At 43.1% G+C, this 14,132-nt stretch overlaps 1 protein-coding gene across 1 annotated transcript in view; it reads left to right on the forward strand.

Annotated features, from left to right (window-relative positions):
* Positions 1-2,376: 2,376 nt before the first annotated feature.
* The window catches only part of LOC311529793 (transient receptor potential cation channel subfamily V member 6-like), a gene marked incomplete at its 5' end in the record, with an annotated part of 40,155 nt that continues 28,399 nt past the window's right edge, over positions 2,377-14,132 (forward strand). Inside the window, one exon of the mRNA XM_084646010.1 lies at positions 2,377-2,504. Within this exon, the coding sequence (XP_084502136.1) occupies positions 2,377-2,504 (128 nt within the window). The remainder of the gene's footprint in view (positions 2,505-14,132) is intronic.

A 14,132-nucleotide genomic window follows, 5' to 3' on the forward strand; every position in this document is an offset into this window, starting at 1 on the left:
CTGAGCCCTCACTGACTGCAGTGAGGAATGAATGCCCGCAGAGTTCAGAGATTCATAAATTCCAAGACCAGAAGGATCATTGTGATAATCTAGTCTGACCTCCTGTATAACACAGGCCATAGAACTTCCCCCCAAATAATTCTACAGTATCTTTTAGAAAAGCATCCAATTTTGATTTTAAAATGGTCAGTGATGGTGAATCCACCACTTCCCTTGGTAAATTGTTCCAATGGTTAATTATGCTCACCGTTAAAAATTTACACCTTAGTTCCAGCCTGAATTTGTCTAGCATCAACTACCAGCCATTGGATCATGTTATATCTTTCTTTGTCAAATTGAAGAGTCCACTATTAAATATTTGTTCCCCATGTAGGTGCTTATAGGCTGTAATCAAGTCACCTCTTAACCTTCTGTTTGTTAAGCTAAATAGATTGAGCTCTGTGAGTCTATAAATATGAGGAAGGTTTTCTAATCTTTTAATCATTATCATGTTTCTTCTCTGAACCCTCTCCAAGTTACCAACATCCTTCCTGAACTGTGGACACCAGAACTGGACACAGTATTCCAGAAGTGGTTGCACTTGTGCCAAATACAGAGGTAAATAACCTCTCTGTTTCTACTCCAATTCAAGATCCCTGTGTTTATGGATTCTAGGATCACATCAGCCCTTTTGGACACAGCGTCACATTGGGAGTTGATTATCCACCATGACCCCCAAATCTTTTTCAGAGTCACTGCTTCCCAGAACAGAGTCCCCCATTGAGTAAGTAGGGCTTGCATTCTTTGTTCCTAGGTATGGACATTTACATTTAGGGTTATTACAACACATATTGTTTGCTTGTGCCCAGTTTATCGAGCAATCCAGATTGCTCTGCATCAGGGACCTACCCCCCTCAATATTTACCACTCCGCCAATTTTTGTGTCATCTGAAACTTTATCAGTAATGATTTTATGTTTTATTCCAGGTCAGTTCAGTTTGACACTTACACTTACACTGCAGGATTCAGAGAATCCTAGGAGTTAGAGATCAGAAAGACCTGTTAGGTCTCCTGCATCAGCCTCTGCAGATTAATCTTTATTCCTCCTTCCCCTGGTTATTTTGGTGCTTTACTCACCTTTCTTCCCCAAAGCCCTCCCTTCAGATTTCTGTTCCTAACTGCTGATTCTGCTTAATGTCCAATGCCAAGTCCTTCAGACTTCACTCAGACAAAATCCCTACTGACTTCAATGGGAATGTAGCCTGAGTAAAGACTAAAGGCCTAATCCTGCTCCCATTGAATCATGACAAAACTCCCATTCTCTTTGTGAATCAGGGCCTTGTTGCAGGGTTTGGCCCATAGTTTCTTTGCTCTCAGGTAATATCCCCTACTGTCTTTGCTCTGACAATGTGGCTCCTGCTTATCAATACCCCAAGCCCATGGAGTCACTTTGTGCTTCTTTCCATCAATGAAAGAATAGTACAGACAAATGGTAAATTTCACTCTCCTTCCAAATACATTGTACTGACAAAACAAGGTAGAGCAAGAAAGTAAGAGAGAATGCAAGGGAAAAAAGGAAGAGGAAAGGGAGGAGGGGAAGTCTTTCTATACAAATATCTTTAAACTCTTCTGCCACCTCCTAAAAGATTTGGAGATTGGAAATTATTTTGTATGCGTGCACGCGGGGGTGTGTGTGAGAGAGAGAGAGGTGGGGATGGGGCAGGCCGGCCAGCTCCTTAAACACAAGCTGTGTCTCTGATGTGATTTGTGGAGAGGAGAGTTGGGAGGTGTGGCCTCCTTTGTACTGTGCCTCGGTGCCTTCCCAGCAGATAGTATCTTTCATGACACACTCTCATATGCTCACAGAGCTAGATGCTGCTCTGCCTGATCTGCTCAGTCCTCTGTCTATGCTCAGATGCACCTTCCCACAGGTAGCCGGGGTGGATAAGGAAGAAACTTCTCTAAATCCTAGACCCTAGAAATGGAAAATACATGTTAGGAGCTGAAGCCTTAGATATTCCTCAGCAGCTGGGCAGGGTCAGAGCACCTGAAGCATAGGATCCCAAGTGGCTGTCTCCAAAACAGACACACTTTTGGGGCGGGTTATTTTGGGGATCAACTCGCTGCTCTGTCTGTTTTGTTTCATTCTGATGGTCGGCGTGGCTCAGGATGGCCTGCTAGCCAGAGGTGGTTACATTTTTCTTTTTGAACAGATACATCTGAGCTAGCTGTGCACAGGAGATTCCGGGAAGAGTTAATAAACAGTGCGGAGAGGAGAGGCAGCCCAGGGCCATTCAGTAAGACTGCCTTAAATCTTTCTGGGTGAGGGTTGCTGGCTTCTGCTTTGGTATAGAAGGCTGCTCCAGCTGAAGAAAAGGAGGAGAAAGGGAAAAGACAATGGGGTTGCCCCTGCCTGGGAATAGCAAACCTTTCATCCAGCTCTGGAACAGGCTCAGACACAAGTTACAGGGCAAAAAATCCTGGGCTCGGCGTCTGGATGAAATCCACCTGCTACAGCAGAAAAGGTACAGTGTCGCTCAGACTTCTTGCTTTCCCTCCTCTGCATGCTGCTTTCTCTGTTAAAGCTTGTGTGTCTCTGCCCAGGCTGTAGATAAACTCAGCAAGTGCTTGCAGCACTTGTCGATCGGCCTTTCTTTCAGACTTTTTTAAGGAGGAATATCTCTGGAGTTCAGATTGTATCTCTGCTCATCTGTGAAATGAATTTAGTGGGTCTCAGTTTCATCCCCACGAATTCATTGTGTAAACCTACTGCATGACTGGGCACAATATGTAGTTTCTGCTCAAGAGGGATGCAGCGCTAGAATAGCAGGGTGTGTGTTAGGATAGAGAGGCATTGGCAGAACTGGGTGAAGTTCCCAGGACTGGAATAGCCAGGGCGAGCACTGTAGGGCAGTATTGAAGGGAATCGGGACAACTGATTGTAGTTCCCAAGGCTGGAACAACAGGGGGCTGCAGGATAGGTGTGGGGTCCACTGACGCATTTGTGTGGGGAGCCCAGGTAGAGATTAGCAGTTGCGTTGCTGGAGGTCAATATTGAGTTGTATGTTGAAGAACTGTATGTGGGGAAACACATAGCATATGTCTTCATTATGCCTGCCTGTGACTCGCAGTATCTGCTCCTTGCTTTCACAAGTACTGATTTCACTCCCTTAAAAATATACCGGTTATGCTCTCTGTCCAGCTGCCGCTCATTCAGAAAGGTCATGTCAATATGAAAGCGTTTTTGTGCAAAACATCTGATGAAGGATCAGCAGGAAATTCATGTACTTGCTAATTATGTGTTTGTAAGTGCTGCCATAACGGCTTGCTTTGAAAAAATGAGGGCTTGTTTCAGAGGAATTGCTTCCTACCTCCCTGAAACCCTTTGCCTTTCTTTTCTCCCTGAGCACAACGGGTCCGAACCCTGCACAGCCACTTGCACCAAGTGGGTATAAAATGCTACTGGATCAGACTGATGTTTTGCACCCACTTGGCACAGGCATAGGTGACTACCCAAGGTGCAGAGCAGCAATGGGCTTAATCTTCCTCTCCAGGGGAAGTTATAGGTGCTCAGAGCTTCTGTCTGTATGAAGTATATTGCCCATCACCTTAATAAGTGTTGGATCAAGCTCTTTGCTGCTGACATTGCTGCTTGTTGTGTGAAGTGTACACTGTGCACGCTCCGTTTGTGGTCCTGTGGAATCTTTGTATAACAGACCTTTGCAGAGGTGACAGTCTTTAGGCTGATGTGTTGCACACCGTTCACCTAGAGATCTCTAAGATCTTCAGAGAGCTTGTTTTTCATATATGCTTATGAAAGCCCTCTTCAGCTTATCCCTTCCAAATGCACACACTTGATAGTTGTGGGGGGATGTGGACATTCCTTCCTTTCCAATACCCCTTCATACAGTTTATGCCACTTTGGAAGCAATATAAGCAACACTGGCATGAAGTCCCCACAGGGAGTTATACCATAGAATCATTGAATATCAGGGTTGGAAGGGACCTCAGGAGGTCATCTAGTCCAACCCCCTGCTCAAAGCAGGAACAATCCCCAATTTTTGCCCAAGATCCCTAAATGACCCCCTCAAGGATTGAACTCACAACCCTGGGTTTAGCAGGCCAATGCTCAAACCACTGAGCTATCCCTCAGCATAACTATGGAATAGCTATAGTAGACGCAGTATGTTTATAACACTAGAGTTCTGCCAGTCACTTTCCCCATGGAGAGAAGCCCTGAGTCTTATCTTTAAACCTTTATTCTCTCCCATTATTGTTTATTATTTTATTATTATTTGTATTAAAATAGCAAGACCCCACTGTGCTGAGCACTGTACAATCAGAGAACCAAAAGATGGCCCTTAGAGCTTAATCTTCTCGCTTCTGAATAAGGTGCCACTGAATTTGATCAAGCCTTTAATACAAAATATTACAGAGAGGTAATATTACAGAAGAGAGAGAAAATGCTTTTAAAGGTAGAAAAGTTTTAAGTCATACTAGCCTGTGGAAATTCTCTCTCAGAAATAGGGACAATATATAAACCTACCCAGTCCTTTCAATAACAGCTCTGTCCAGTGCATTTCTATTACCTTTTTCTCTCCAAATAGATCTAACTCCTTCCTTTGGGGAGAGGGAGGGAATGTTTTACAAGGAGCTGGAGGCTGCTTCGTGGATTTCAGTTTTGTAATCCATGTATAGGCAGAAACAGAAGGGAAACTTCTACTTTGGTGTCTTACTCATTGAACTGTTCCTAGAAATCCTTCACTTCTCCAAGTTTTTGGGAAAAAAACTAGTGTAAGCCAGTGAGGCTTGCACCACATTTGGGTCATTTTGTTTTTGCAGTCTTAGTGGACCATTCTTGATTAACTTGTTCTACTACTACTATAGAAAACACATACTGGATACACAATAATATTTCTCCTTTTCCTTTCAAAACTCCAGACTATCCCATTATAATCAGTGCTGAAACTAGTGCAGAATTTGGCTCTATTTGTCTGTCTAGTCCACAAGCCTATCTAGGATAGCAGCTGATTTTATAATTTGCCTTGTTGTGTAATATTTGTATGATGGGACAATAACAGAATTTCTTCCTGAACTCTTCCAGTTGACAAAGCAGAGGGATTGATAGCTATTTCCCCATGTTTATTTCCCTCCCCCTGCCCCCACTGTTCCTCAGACGTTCTTGTCAACTACTGGAAATGGCCCACCTTGATTATCACTACAAAAGGTTTTCTTCCCCCCCTCCCCTCCCCCACTCTCCGGCTGGTAATAGCTCATCTTAAGTGATCACTCCCCTTACAGTGTGTATGATAACACCCATTGTTTCATGTTCTCTGTGTATATAAATCTCCCCACTGTATTTTCCACTGAATGCATCCGATGAAGTAGCTCATGAAAGCTTATGCTCACATAAATTTGTTCATCTCTAAGGTGCCACAAGTACTCCTTTTCTTTCTCCTTACAGTGTGTATGATAACACCCATTGTTTCATGTTCTCTGTGTATATAAATCTCCCCACTGTATTTTCCACTGAATGCATCTGATGAAATGAGCTGTAGCTCACGAAAGCTTATGCTCAAATAAATTTGTTCGTCTCTAAGGTGCCACAAGTACTCCTTTTCTTTCTCCTTACAGTGTGTATGATAACACCCATTGTTTCATGTTCTCTGTGTATATAAATCTCCCCACTGTATTTTCCACTGAATGCATCTGATGAAATGAGCTGTAGCTCACGAAAGCTTATGCTCAAATAAATTTGTTCGTCTCTAAGGTGCCACAAGTATTCCTTTTCTTTCTCCTTACAGTGTGTATGATAACACCCATTGTTTCATGTTCTCTGTGTATATAAATCTCCCCACTGTATTTTCCACTGAATGCATCCGATGAAGTGAGCGGTAGCTCATGAAAGCTTATGCTCACATAAATTTGTTAGTTTCTAAGGTGCCACATGTACTCCTTTTCTTATAGCAGTAGTAATTTCTCATGTGTGTCCATCCTTCTTTGAATCTTATTGTGCTATTTCCACAGCTTAATCTTGCATTATATAACAGTTCCCATAGGAGTATCAGAGTGTAGCAAACATGACAGCATTTCACACTGAGAAAGAAGGGTCTTTGAGTTCACTTTTCCTCTCCCCTACCATTCCTTTATTGCTAAGCAGCATTTCCTCCCCTGAACAGCATGCAACTGGGCATGGGATACTGGGAACTTGGCAGCTCTCATCCATGTGTCTGCTTTGTGAGGTTATCTGTGTAATTGAACTCTGAAATTTGCACAGGATTTAGGTGTATTAGCTTATAAAAAGCCAGTATAAAGGAGATGTGCAAGAATGCAGCAATTACCAGCCCATCACCTTAACTTTTCTACCTTGGGGTAGGAATAGCTCAGTGTTTTGAACATTGGTCTGCTAAACCTAGGGTTTTGAGTTCAATCCTTGAGGGGGGCATTTAGGGATCTGGGGCAAAAATTGGGGATTGGTCCTGCTTTGAGCAGGGGGTTGGACTAGATGACCTCCTGAGGTCCCTTCCAACCGTGATATTCTACGATCACGTTAAGTATTATGGAGGGGGGTCAATTTGGGTTTATGCCGAGAAAGTTAATAATGGATGCAGTGTTTGCATCCCGAATAGTGCAAGAGGCGGACAGGGAGAAATGCATGGAGCTGCGTTGAGTGTTTGTGGATTTAGAGAAGGCTTATGACAGAGTTCCTAGAAAATTGTTCTGATGGTGCCTGTATGTACTGGTCAGAGTGCTGGCCAATGAGGAAGAGAGAAAAACAACTACTTCACACTCCCAAAATGACAATGCTCAGGTGGACACCGGACAAGACGAGAGCTGATAGTCTATGCAACAAAACAGTATGAGCCATAATGCAGATAGGCCCCATCATGGAAAAGCTGAGGGAGTATCAATAGAGATGATTGGGTCTGTGAAACAATGAAATCTGAGATATGTTGGCCAGATAGTACAAGAACCAGTAGTCATGGGACAAAGACCATGAGGAAGACCTAGAAAAAGGTGGTTTGAGAAGCTGAATGATGACGTGAAGAAGGTTGGTGTCAGTTTGGAAGAAGCACTTGACAAGAATGTTTGGAGATTAAGAACAAAAGTCTCCAATCCCAACTGATGGGACATGGTAAAGGCGAAAAAGGAGAACTGATAAAAAGTAACATTTAGCCTGGGATTTTAGTGAGCTAGGAACTAAAAATAATTCATATTAAAATAATACCTATTTTACCTCATGAGACATTGTGAGGCTTAATTAATTTATGTGTGTGAAAAGACTTTGAGATCATCAGTTAAAAAGCACACTAGAAATTAAAGGTATAATTATAATTACATGTAAATGGCATGGGGTGTTATAAAGATTCTATTGCCATGAGTTTGGGATAACCTGCATAACTTGCAGAGAGATATGCAGGTCATTCTGAAGTAGTCGCAATATGAGGTTTATATCCCTCTCCATCATCACGTATCTTGGTAATGTACATATTTGCCTTAGTTTACTGGGGAGGGTGGTTGTGTGACTCTTTAGTCTCAGGTAATTCAAAGGGGGTGGCAATCTAAGGGGAATCACACACCTACAGGAACTTGGTACAATATCCCAAGAATAGCAGCAGTATTTATTTAATCTTAGCTGGCTTTCTCCAGGATAAGTAATAAATTTATACAAAATCTCTGGAATCTGATTATAGAAACTACACCATAAGAGAATTCCACCGAACACACCCAAAAATTCCAATACATAAAACTTGGGTATACAGAGCAGACTAGGAGTTAGAGCAAGCAGGTGACTGGGAACCAGGATAACTGGGTTTTCTTTCCATTTCTTCCACTGACTCACTACATGACTTTGGCTGGGAAAATCATTTCACCTCTGCACACTTCCCATTTGCCCCATCTGTGCCATAGGAACAGTAATGCCTATTGTACCTCATGAAATATTGTAAGGCTTAATTAATTAACGTGTGTAAAAAGACTTTGAGATCATCTGTTACAAGGCACAAAAGGAATTAAAGGCATTATTATAATTACATGTAAAGAGCATGGGGCGTTATAAAGATTCTGTTGCCATGAGTTTTGGGACAACCTACCTAACTTGCGGAGAGCTATGCAGGTCATTCTGAAGTAGTGCCAATACAAAGTTTACATCAACATATCTTGCTAATGCCACATATTTGCCTTGCTTTATTGGAGGGGGGAAGGGGGAAGGGGGAGAGAGAATTGTATGACTCTTGAGTCTCATCCATGCAGTTTTTTTTCCATTTGAAGTACTTTAATTACTGTGTACTCAGTGTCATAGCTGTATGAAATAAACTCAGCTTTATGCCATGAGGTTGGATGGCTCAGGATTCGTGAAGGCATACACAGAGCCTTTTGCCTCTAGATCGGTGGATCCAATCTGCCCTGTGCTGCTGGCAACAATGATAATAGCATTTTTCATCTGTAGTTCTCAATGCCATTTACAAAGGAAGTTGGTAATGTTTTAGAGAGTGAGAAACTGAGGCACATGACTGGCCTAAGGTCACCAACAAAGCCAGGAACGGAACCCAGGTTTCTTGAGTACCACTCCAGTGCTCTAGCCGCTAGTCAACAGTGTCTGAAAGTTAGTATCAGCCCTTAGCATTTCATTGGCCTAAGCGAAATGATCAGCGACTTAAGGCCTACATGTGCCATGGAGCTACAGCTACATGCTTGCCCCCTTGAGCTTCATTCCCCTGAAGTCAGTCACAGTGTTTGCAGAACACAAACAAATGGCCTGTCACTCCACCTACAGGCTGTGGGATAGGCACCTCTCTTCTTACGTCTCCTGTGTCTGCACCCCAATGAAAACAGTAGGCCAAGATTTTCAGAAGTAGTAAATAAGTGACCTGATTTTCAAAGGTGCTGTGCAAGCAGCCCTCGCTGAAGTGAGTGGGAGTTGTTGTGTGTTCTACACCTGTGAACATCAGTCCTCTCTCTCTTTTTTTTTAATCTAAATAAATATGGATTTAGGAGTTTAGCTCTATGCAGCCAAATTTTTAAAATCTTGGCCTTCATGTTTTCTCTGGGAAAGGTGTGGAAGTGCTTCTCCATTACAAGCAGCTGTCAGGGGAGTGGGCCTGTTCTAGGCCTGGCTGGTAAGGTTAATGAAGACCTGCAAGGAAGGGTCTTGTGATTCAGGACTAGCTGGTTCTTACTGAGGGGGTTAAGATTTGTGTTGCAGGATGGGAGATAAGTTTCAGAGAACAATTTAAACTTGCTATTGTCTTGGTGGATGTACAAATGATGAATTGCTGGCGCAGTTCTAGTCTCTTAGTACACACCTTAGGTCCCCTAGTGGAGGAGTCCTGGGATGTGGTTCCTGACTGGATACTATCCCCCAGGAGGAGTTTCTGTTTGCAAGCCAGGTAAGTAGTTTAACCTTTGAAGGGGGGACGCCTGGGTTTGCAACTTCTTGTCTGTAAGTATCTGTAATTAGTAACTCAGAAACACAATGAGTTTTATTTAATCTGAGTTTTATTGCTACACGTTGTTTTCACATATTCATGCTGATAGGCACCTTAGAAATACCTAACATACTTATTGTAACAAACCTGAGGCCACCTAAGACTTCACATTTGTCACTGAGCTGGAACACTATGGCTTTTTGGTGCTTAGAAGTAACATCAGGGATAAAACATGGATTCTTGGCCTCCTGCCCAAAAGCACAAGCCCCAACACTTCAGAATGGGGTCTGACATGCAGTTGGCAGTTCTCCGTGTCTCTCTCTCTCTCTCTCTCTCTCTCTCTCTCTCTCTCTCTCTCACACACACACACACACAGTTCCCAGTCTCTCTCTCTCTCTCTCTCTCTCACACACACACACATACAGTTCCCAGTCTCTCTCTCTCTCTCTCACACACACACACACACACACACACACACACACACACACAGTTCCCAGTCTCTCTCTCTCTCTCTCTCTCTCTCTCTCTCTCTCTCTCTCTCTCTCACACACACACACACACACAGTTCCCAGTCTCTCTCTCTCTCACACACACACACAGTTCCCAGTCTCTCTCTCTCTCTCTCACACACACTCACACAGTTCCCAGTCTTTTTCCTGGAAGCCCTTGTTCCAAAGTATTGAAGTTTCGGTTCCCCATCCCTTAGTCCCATCTCTCCATACCCCAAATGGTTACCCATTCATTTTCTCTCCTTTTCATTCCGTTCTTTCCCTTCTTATCTTGGCTTTCTAATTGAAAAGTAGTTTTGCTCCTTTTCATATTTTTTGCCTTTCTCATCATTCTATAACTCACCTGAAGGCTACATGCTGCTGGACGAGAGGAGGAGGGACTCTGGTGGTAGCAGGGAGGAGGGGGAGGGATGTCTGTGGGTGATTCCATAGTGCTGAGCTGCTTCTGTTCTCATGGCTGTGCTGGGGACCATAGGTACAGAGGAGTGAAGCTTGGGCCAGTGGGCTACTTCTGAATATGCGTGTTAACCCTGTTTATGTTAGAGCTGTGAGGTGGTATTACATGCTACCACAGGACCAGGGAGTAAAGGTTGGTAGGTTTCAAGATTCTGTCTGAGGCTTTATCTGCAGCTTTCAGAGGTACAGCAGGAGTTTGGGGTGGATCCAACATCAGGGATCTCTCTCTGCCCTTGCTGCTCCTCTTTTCAGATTTCACCCTTTGGACTAGTCTCATGTCCTTGTGGTGAGCCCAGTCTCAGATGTAAAACCCTGACTACACACTAGATCGTTTGTTTCATTTCAATCAATACACTGGCTTTGCAAATATAAATTCTTTATTTAAAAAAAAAACCCATAAAGCCAAATTCCCCTGGGGTAAATTGCATTGAATTCTATGGGGTTATCTTAGGGATGGTTTGGGCCCATATCCTTTCCCTCCTTACCCTGTCAGCCAGGGTTCAGCTTGCAGACTCTTTAAAGAACTGGCTAAGAAGCTGTCAGTACAGAGGGAAGCCACCCCTTCTTGCGCTTTAGCAGAAGATGTTTGTGAAATCCCATGTTTGGAACCATTTCTATTAGGAGGATACAGTGACTCTCCCAGTCAGTAGTTGACCCACATGCTCCCATCCTCACTGTTTCCTGTTGGGTTTTCCCCTGCTCCTTACTTTACCCCCATCCAGCTGATGAAAAACAAAGTGTGACTTCTGCAACATATTACTGAGTCATTTACTAATAATTATATCTAATAAATGCTGCACAGCTTTGATACACAGGACATAGGCTCAAGGAGTAACTGCAAACAGCCACATTCCTTCCCTTGCTACAAAGAATCCAGTTTAAGTTTCAAGATCTTCCTCATTGCCCACTACACTGTGGTGTGGTGGGGTTGTGCTTCCTTATAGCTTATGGGACAGTCCCAATCCAGTCTTATAAAGGGGTGTTCACTAATTAAAGACAAGTCTCTGCAGCTCCCAGGAGGCACCCTCAACTTCCTTGGCTTTTCCAAACCTCTGGAGACTGGGCAAGCAGGCTAGAAATCCTGGGCGGGATCTTTGTGAAATTCCCTCTTCTTGCCACTGGTCAGACCAGAAATACGCAGAAACAGCCTTCCTGTCTTCCAGTCATGTAAAGTGGAGCCAGAGGAGGCAGCTCAGTGAAACAGGGAGTAAAAATTAGTTGACATTTAAAATATTCCAGAAAGAATTAATATTTTCAACTGGCCCAAGATTTTGTGACTTTTTTTGGTTTGTTTCTCCCATTATCTGAACTGGTTCACCCCTTTCCTGATATTTACACACTTGGAACACTGCTGTAGCTTATAAAAGTCTGGTTCATAGTTATAATTATATGGTTTGGATGACTGCCAATTTCCCCTGTTAGGTGCCAGAAAATTAAATGAGGATGCATGTGGAGCAAGTATGTAGGTTGAGGTAGTATAATTCAGTGGTTACAGCAGGGAATTAGGAGTCAAGGTTCCTAGGTTCTAGTCCTGGCTGAGCCACTGATTTTCCTGTGGGTAAGTCCACATTTTGAAAAGTGGCCACTGATCTGGGTGCCCAACTCAAGACCCCTAAAATTAGAGGGTATTTTTGAAAAAAATTGGCCTAATCTCTATAAAATGAGGATAATAATTAATATTTTTCTGAGAAGAGACTGCTGAGCTTCAGTTCATTTGCAAATTTGACACTATCAGCTCAGGGTTAAACAAAGACTGTGAATGGCCGGCCAACTACAAAAGCAGTTTCTCCTCCCTTGATGTTCACACCTCAACTGCTAGAAGAGGGCCTCATCCTCCCTGACTGAACTAACCTCTTTATCCCTAGCCTGATTCTTGCTTGGATATTTATACCTGCCTCTGGAAATTTCCACTCCATGCATCTGAAGAAGTGGGTATTCACTCATGAAAGCTCATGCTCCAATACATCTGTTAGTCTATAAGGAGCCGCAGGACTCTTTGCCGCTAATACTTGGCTGTCTCTCAGAGGCTTCATTAGTAGTTTGCAAGGGGCATACAGATCCTTGTATGAAAGGTGCTACAAAAGCTTATCTGCATCCATGCCCTCCCAGAACAGTCTGTTGCCCAATCCTCCCTTCTCCTGCAGTTCATTCTAACAGCAGAGGGCTACCCAGTAAAGCATCAACATGTTAATTATAGCATTGTTAGTATTGTCCAAATGTCTTCTTAGCATGTCCTGGTTTTTGGGGACTTTTCCAGGAGCATAGGATCTTCCTGGGCCAAAATCCTGACAGCACAGTACTACATCTTGCAACCTTGCTTCACTTGTCCTGAAGGTTATGTTCCTGGAGTGTGATTTCCTCCCACCTTGTCTGGTCCTAGCCATAATGTCATTAAGTCCACCTGCTTTAAGCAACAACATACAAGTAGGCTAAACAGAGCATTCCTGTAACCGAATATGTGCTAGGGCAGTGGTTCTCAAACTTTTGTACTGGTGACCCCCTTCACACAGCAAGCCTCTGAGTGCGACCCCCCACTTATAAATTAAAAACACCTTTTTATATATTTAACACCATTATAAATGCTGGAGGCAAAGTGCGGTTTGGAATGGAGGCTGACAGCTCTCGACCCCCCCATGTAATAACCTCACGACCCCCCGAGGAGTCCTGACCCCCAGTTTGAGAACCCCTGTGCTAGGGGTCAGAAAGACACTTACAAGATCACACTTTAACCGCTCCCTGGCTTATTCAGGATTGTTCCCTATAGTCTGTTCTCCAGGGCTTTGTTCAACCTTGTTTTCTATAACTCAGGCAATGAGGCTCATACTGCTTCCTCAGTGACAGGAAATATTTCCTGATATTCAGTAGGAAACACACCCCTTTGTTCACTTTCACCACTTTATTCCAAGTCCTATCTGTACTCAATTCCTCCCCTCCCTGCTGTTTGCAGCCATCAAATATGCATAGGTAGTTACATCCCCCCACACACCTTTCTTAGTTGTGACTTAATCAGACTATTTTTTCCACTTATTCTTCTAATGTTTCCTGATTTTTCTTTCTTCTCTGAATTCCCTCCAGTTTGTCGACATCCTTCTGGCACAGAGATACTCAAAATTCAATGTCACATTCTAGGTGTGACTAGATGAGAGAATGAAAAAGTGGATTTCAAAAGAGCTTTTAGTTTCAGGGCTCTAAGGTAGTGCTAGCAACAGAGAGACTGAAATAAAAAATTTCATCAAGAAAAGAAATCTGATTTTTATACTTTACAATGTCTCCAACTTAAAACATTAGTTTCCTTGCAAGTTCCCTGGTAATGGTGTGGTGTGGTGTGGATTTGCATGTCAGTTCTCCATTCAATGGATTGCTGTTGAGAGACCCTGGCTGTGTGCTACTTCTCATCTCTGGGACTGCCCATTCTAATAATCAGAGTGGGTTGCAAGGTGATTTTTGTGAATAAACAAGGCTACTTCCTTTCATTATGATTATGTGACTGACCATGGGTGTATTGGTGAATATGTTCTTGAGTCCCAAATGTTTTAAAAATGTTAGAATCCAGAAATTCATCCCACAAAGTGCATAGTTCATTATCAGCTATTTCTTATATATTTAAAATGGTTTGGTCATCCCATAAGGGAGTGGAAATGATACCATAAGACTTAACAGTATGTAGCTCATTGGCCAGTTTGTAATGCCCTGCCATGGGCCATAGGAGCGATAGAACTACTTAAACTAAAGGAGAAGTGTTGCTAGATGCTAACATTAG

This window comes from Lepidochelys olivacea (assembly GCF_965140295.1).
Source record: "Lepidochelys olivacea isolate rLepOli2 genome assembly, chromosome: 1".
In the NCBI taxonomy this organism is placed as follows: domain Eukaryota; kingdom Metazoa; phylum Chordata; order Testudines; family Cheloniidae; genus Lepidochelys; species Lepidochelys olivacea.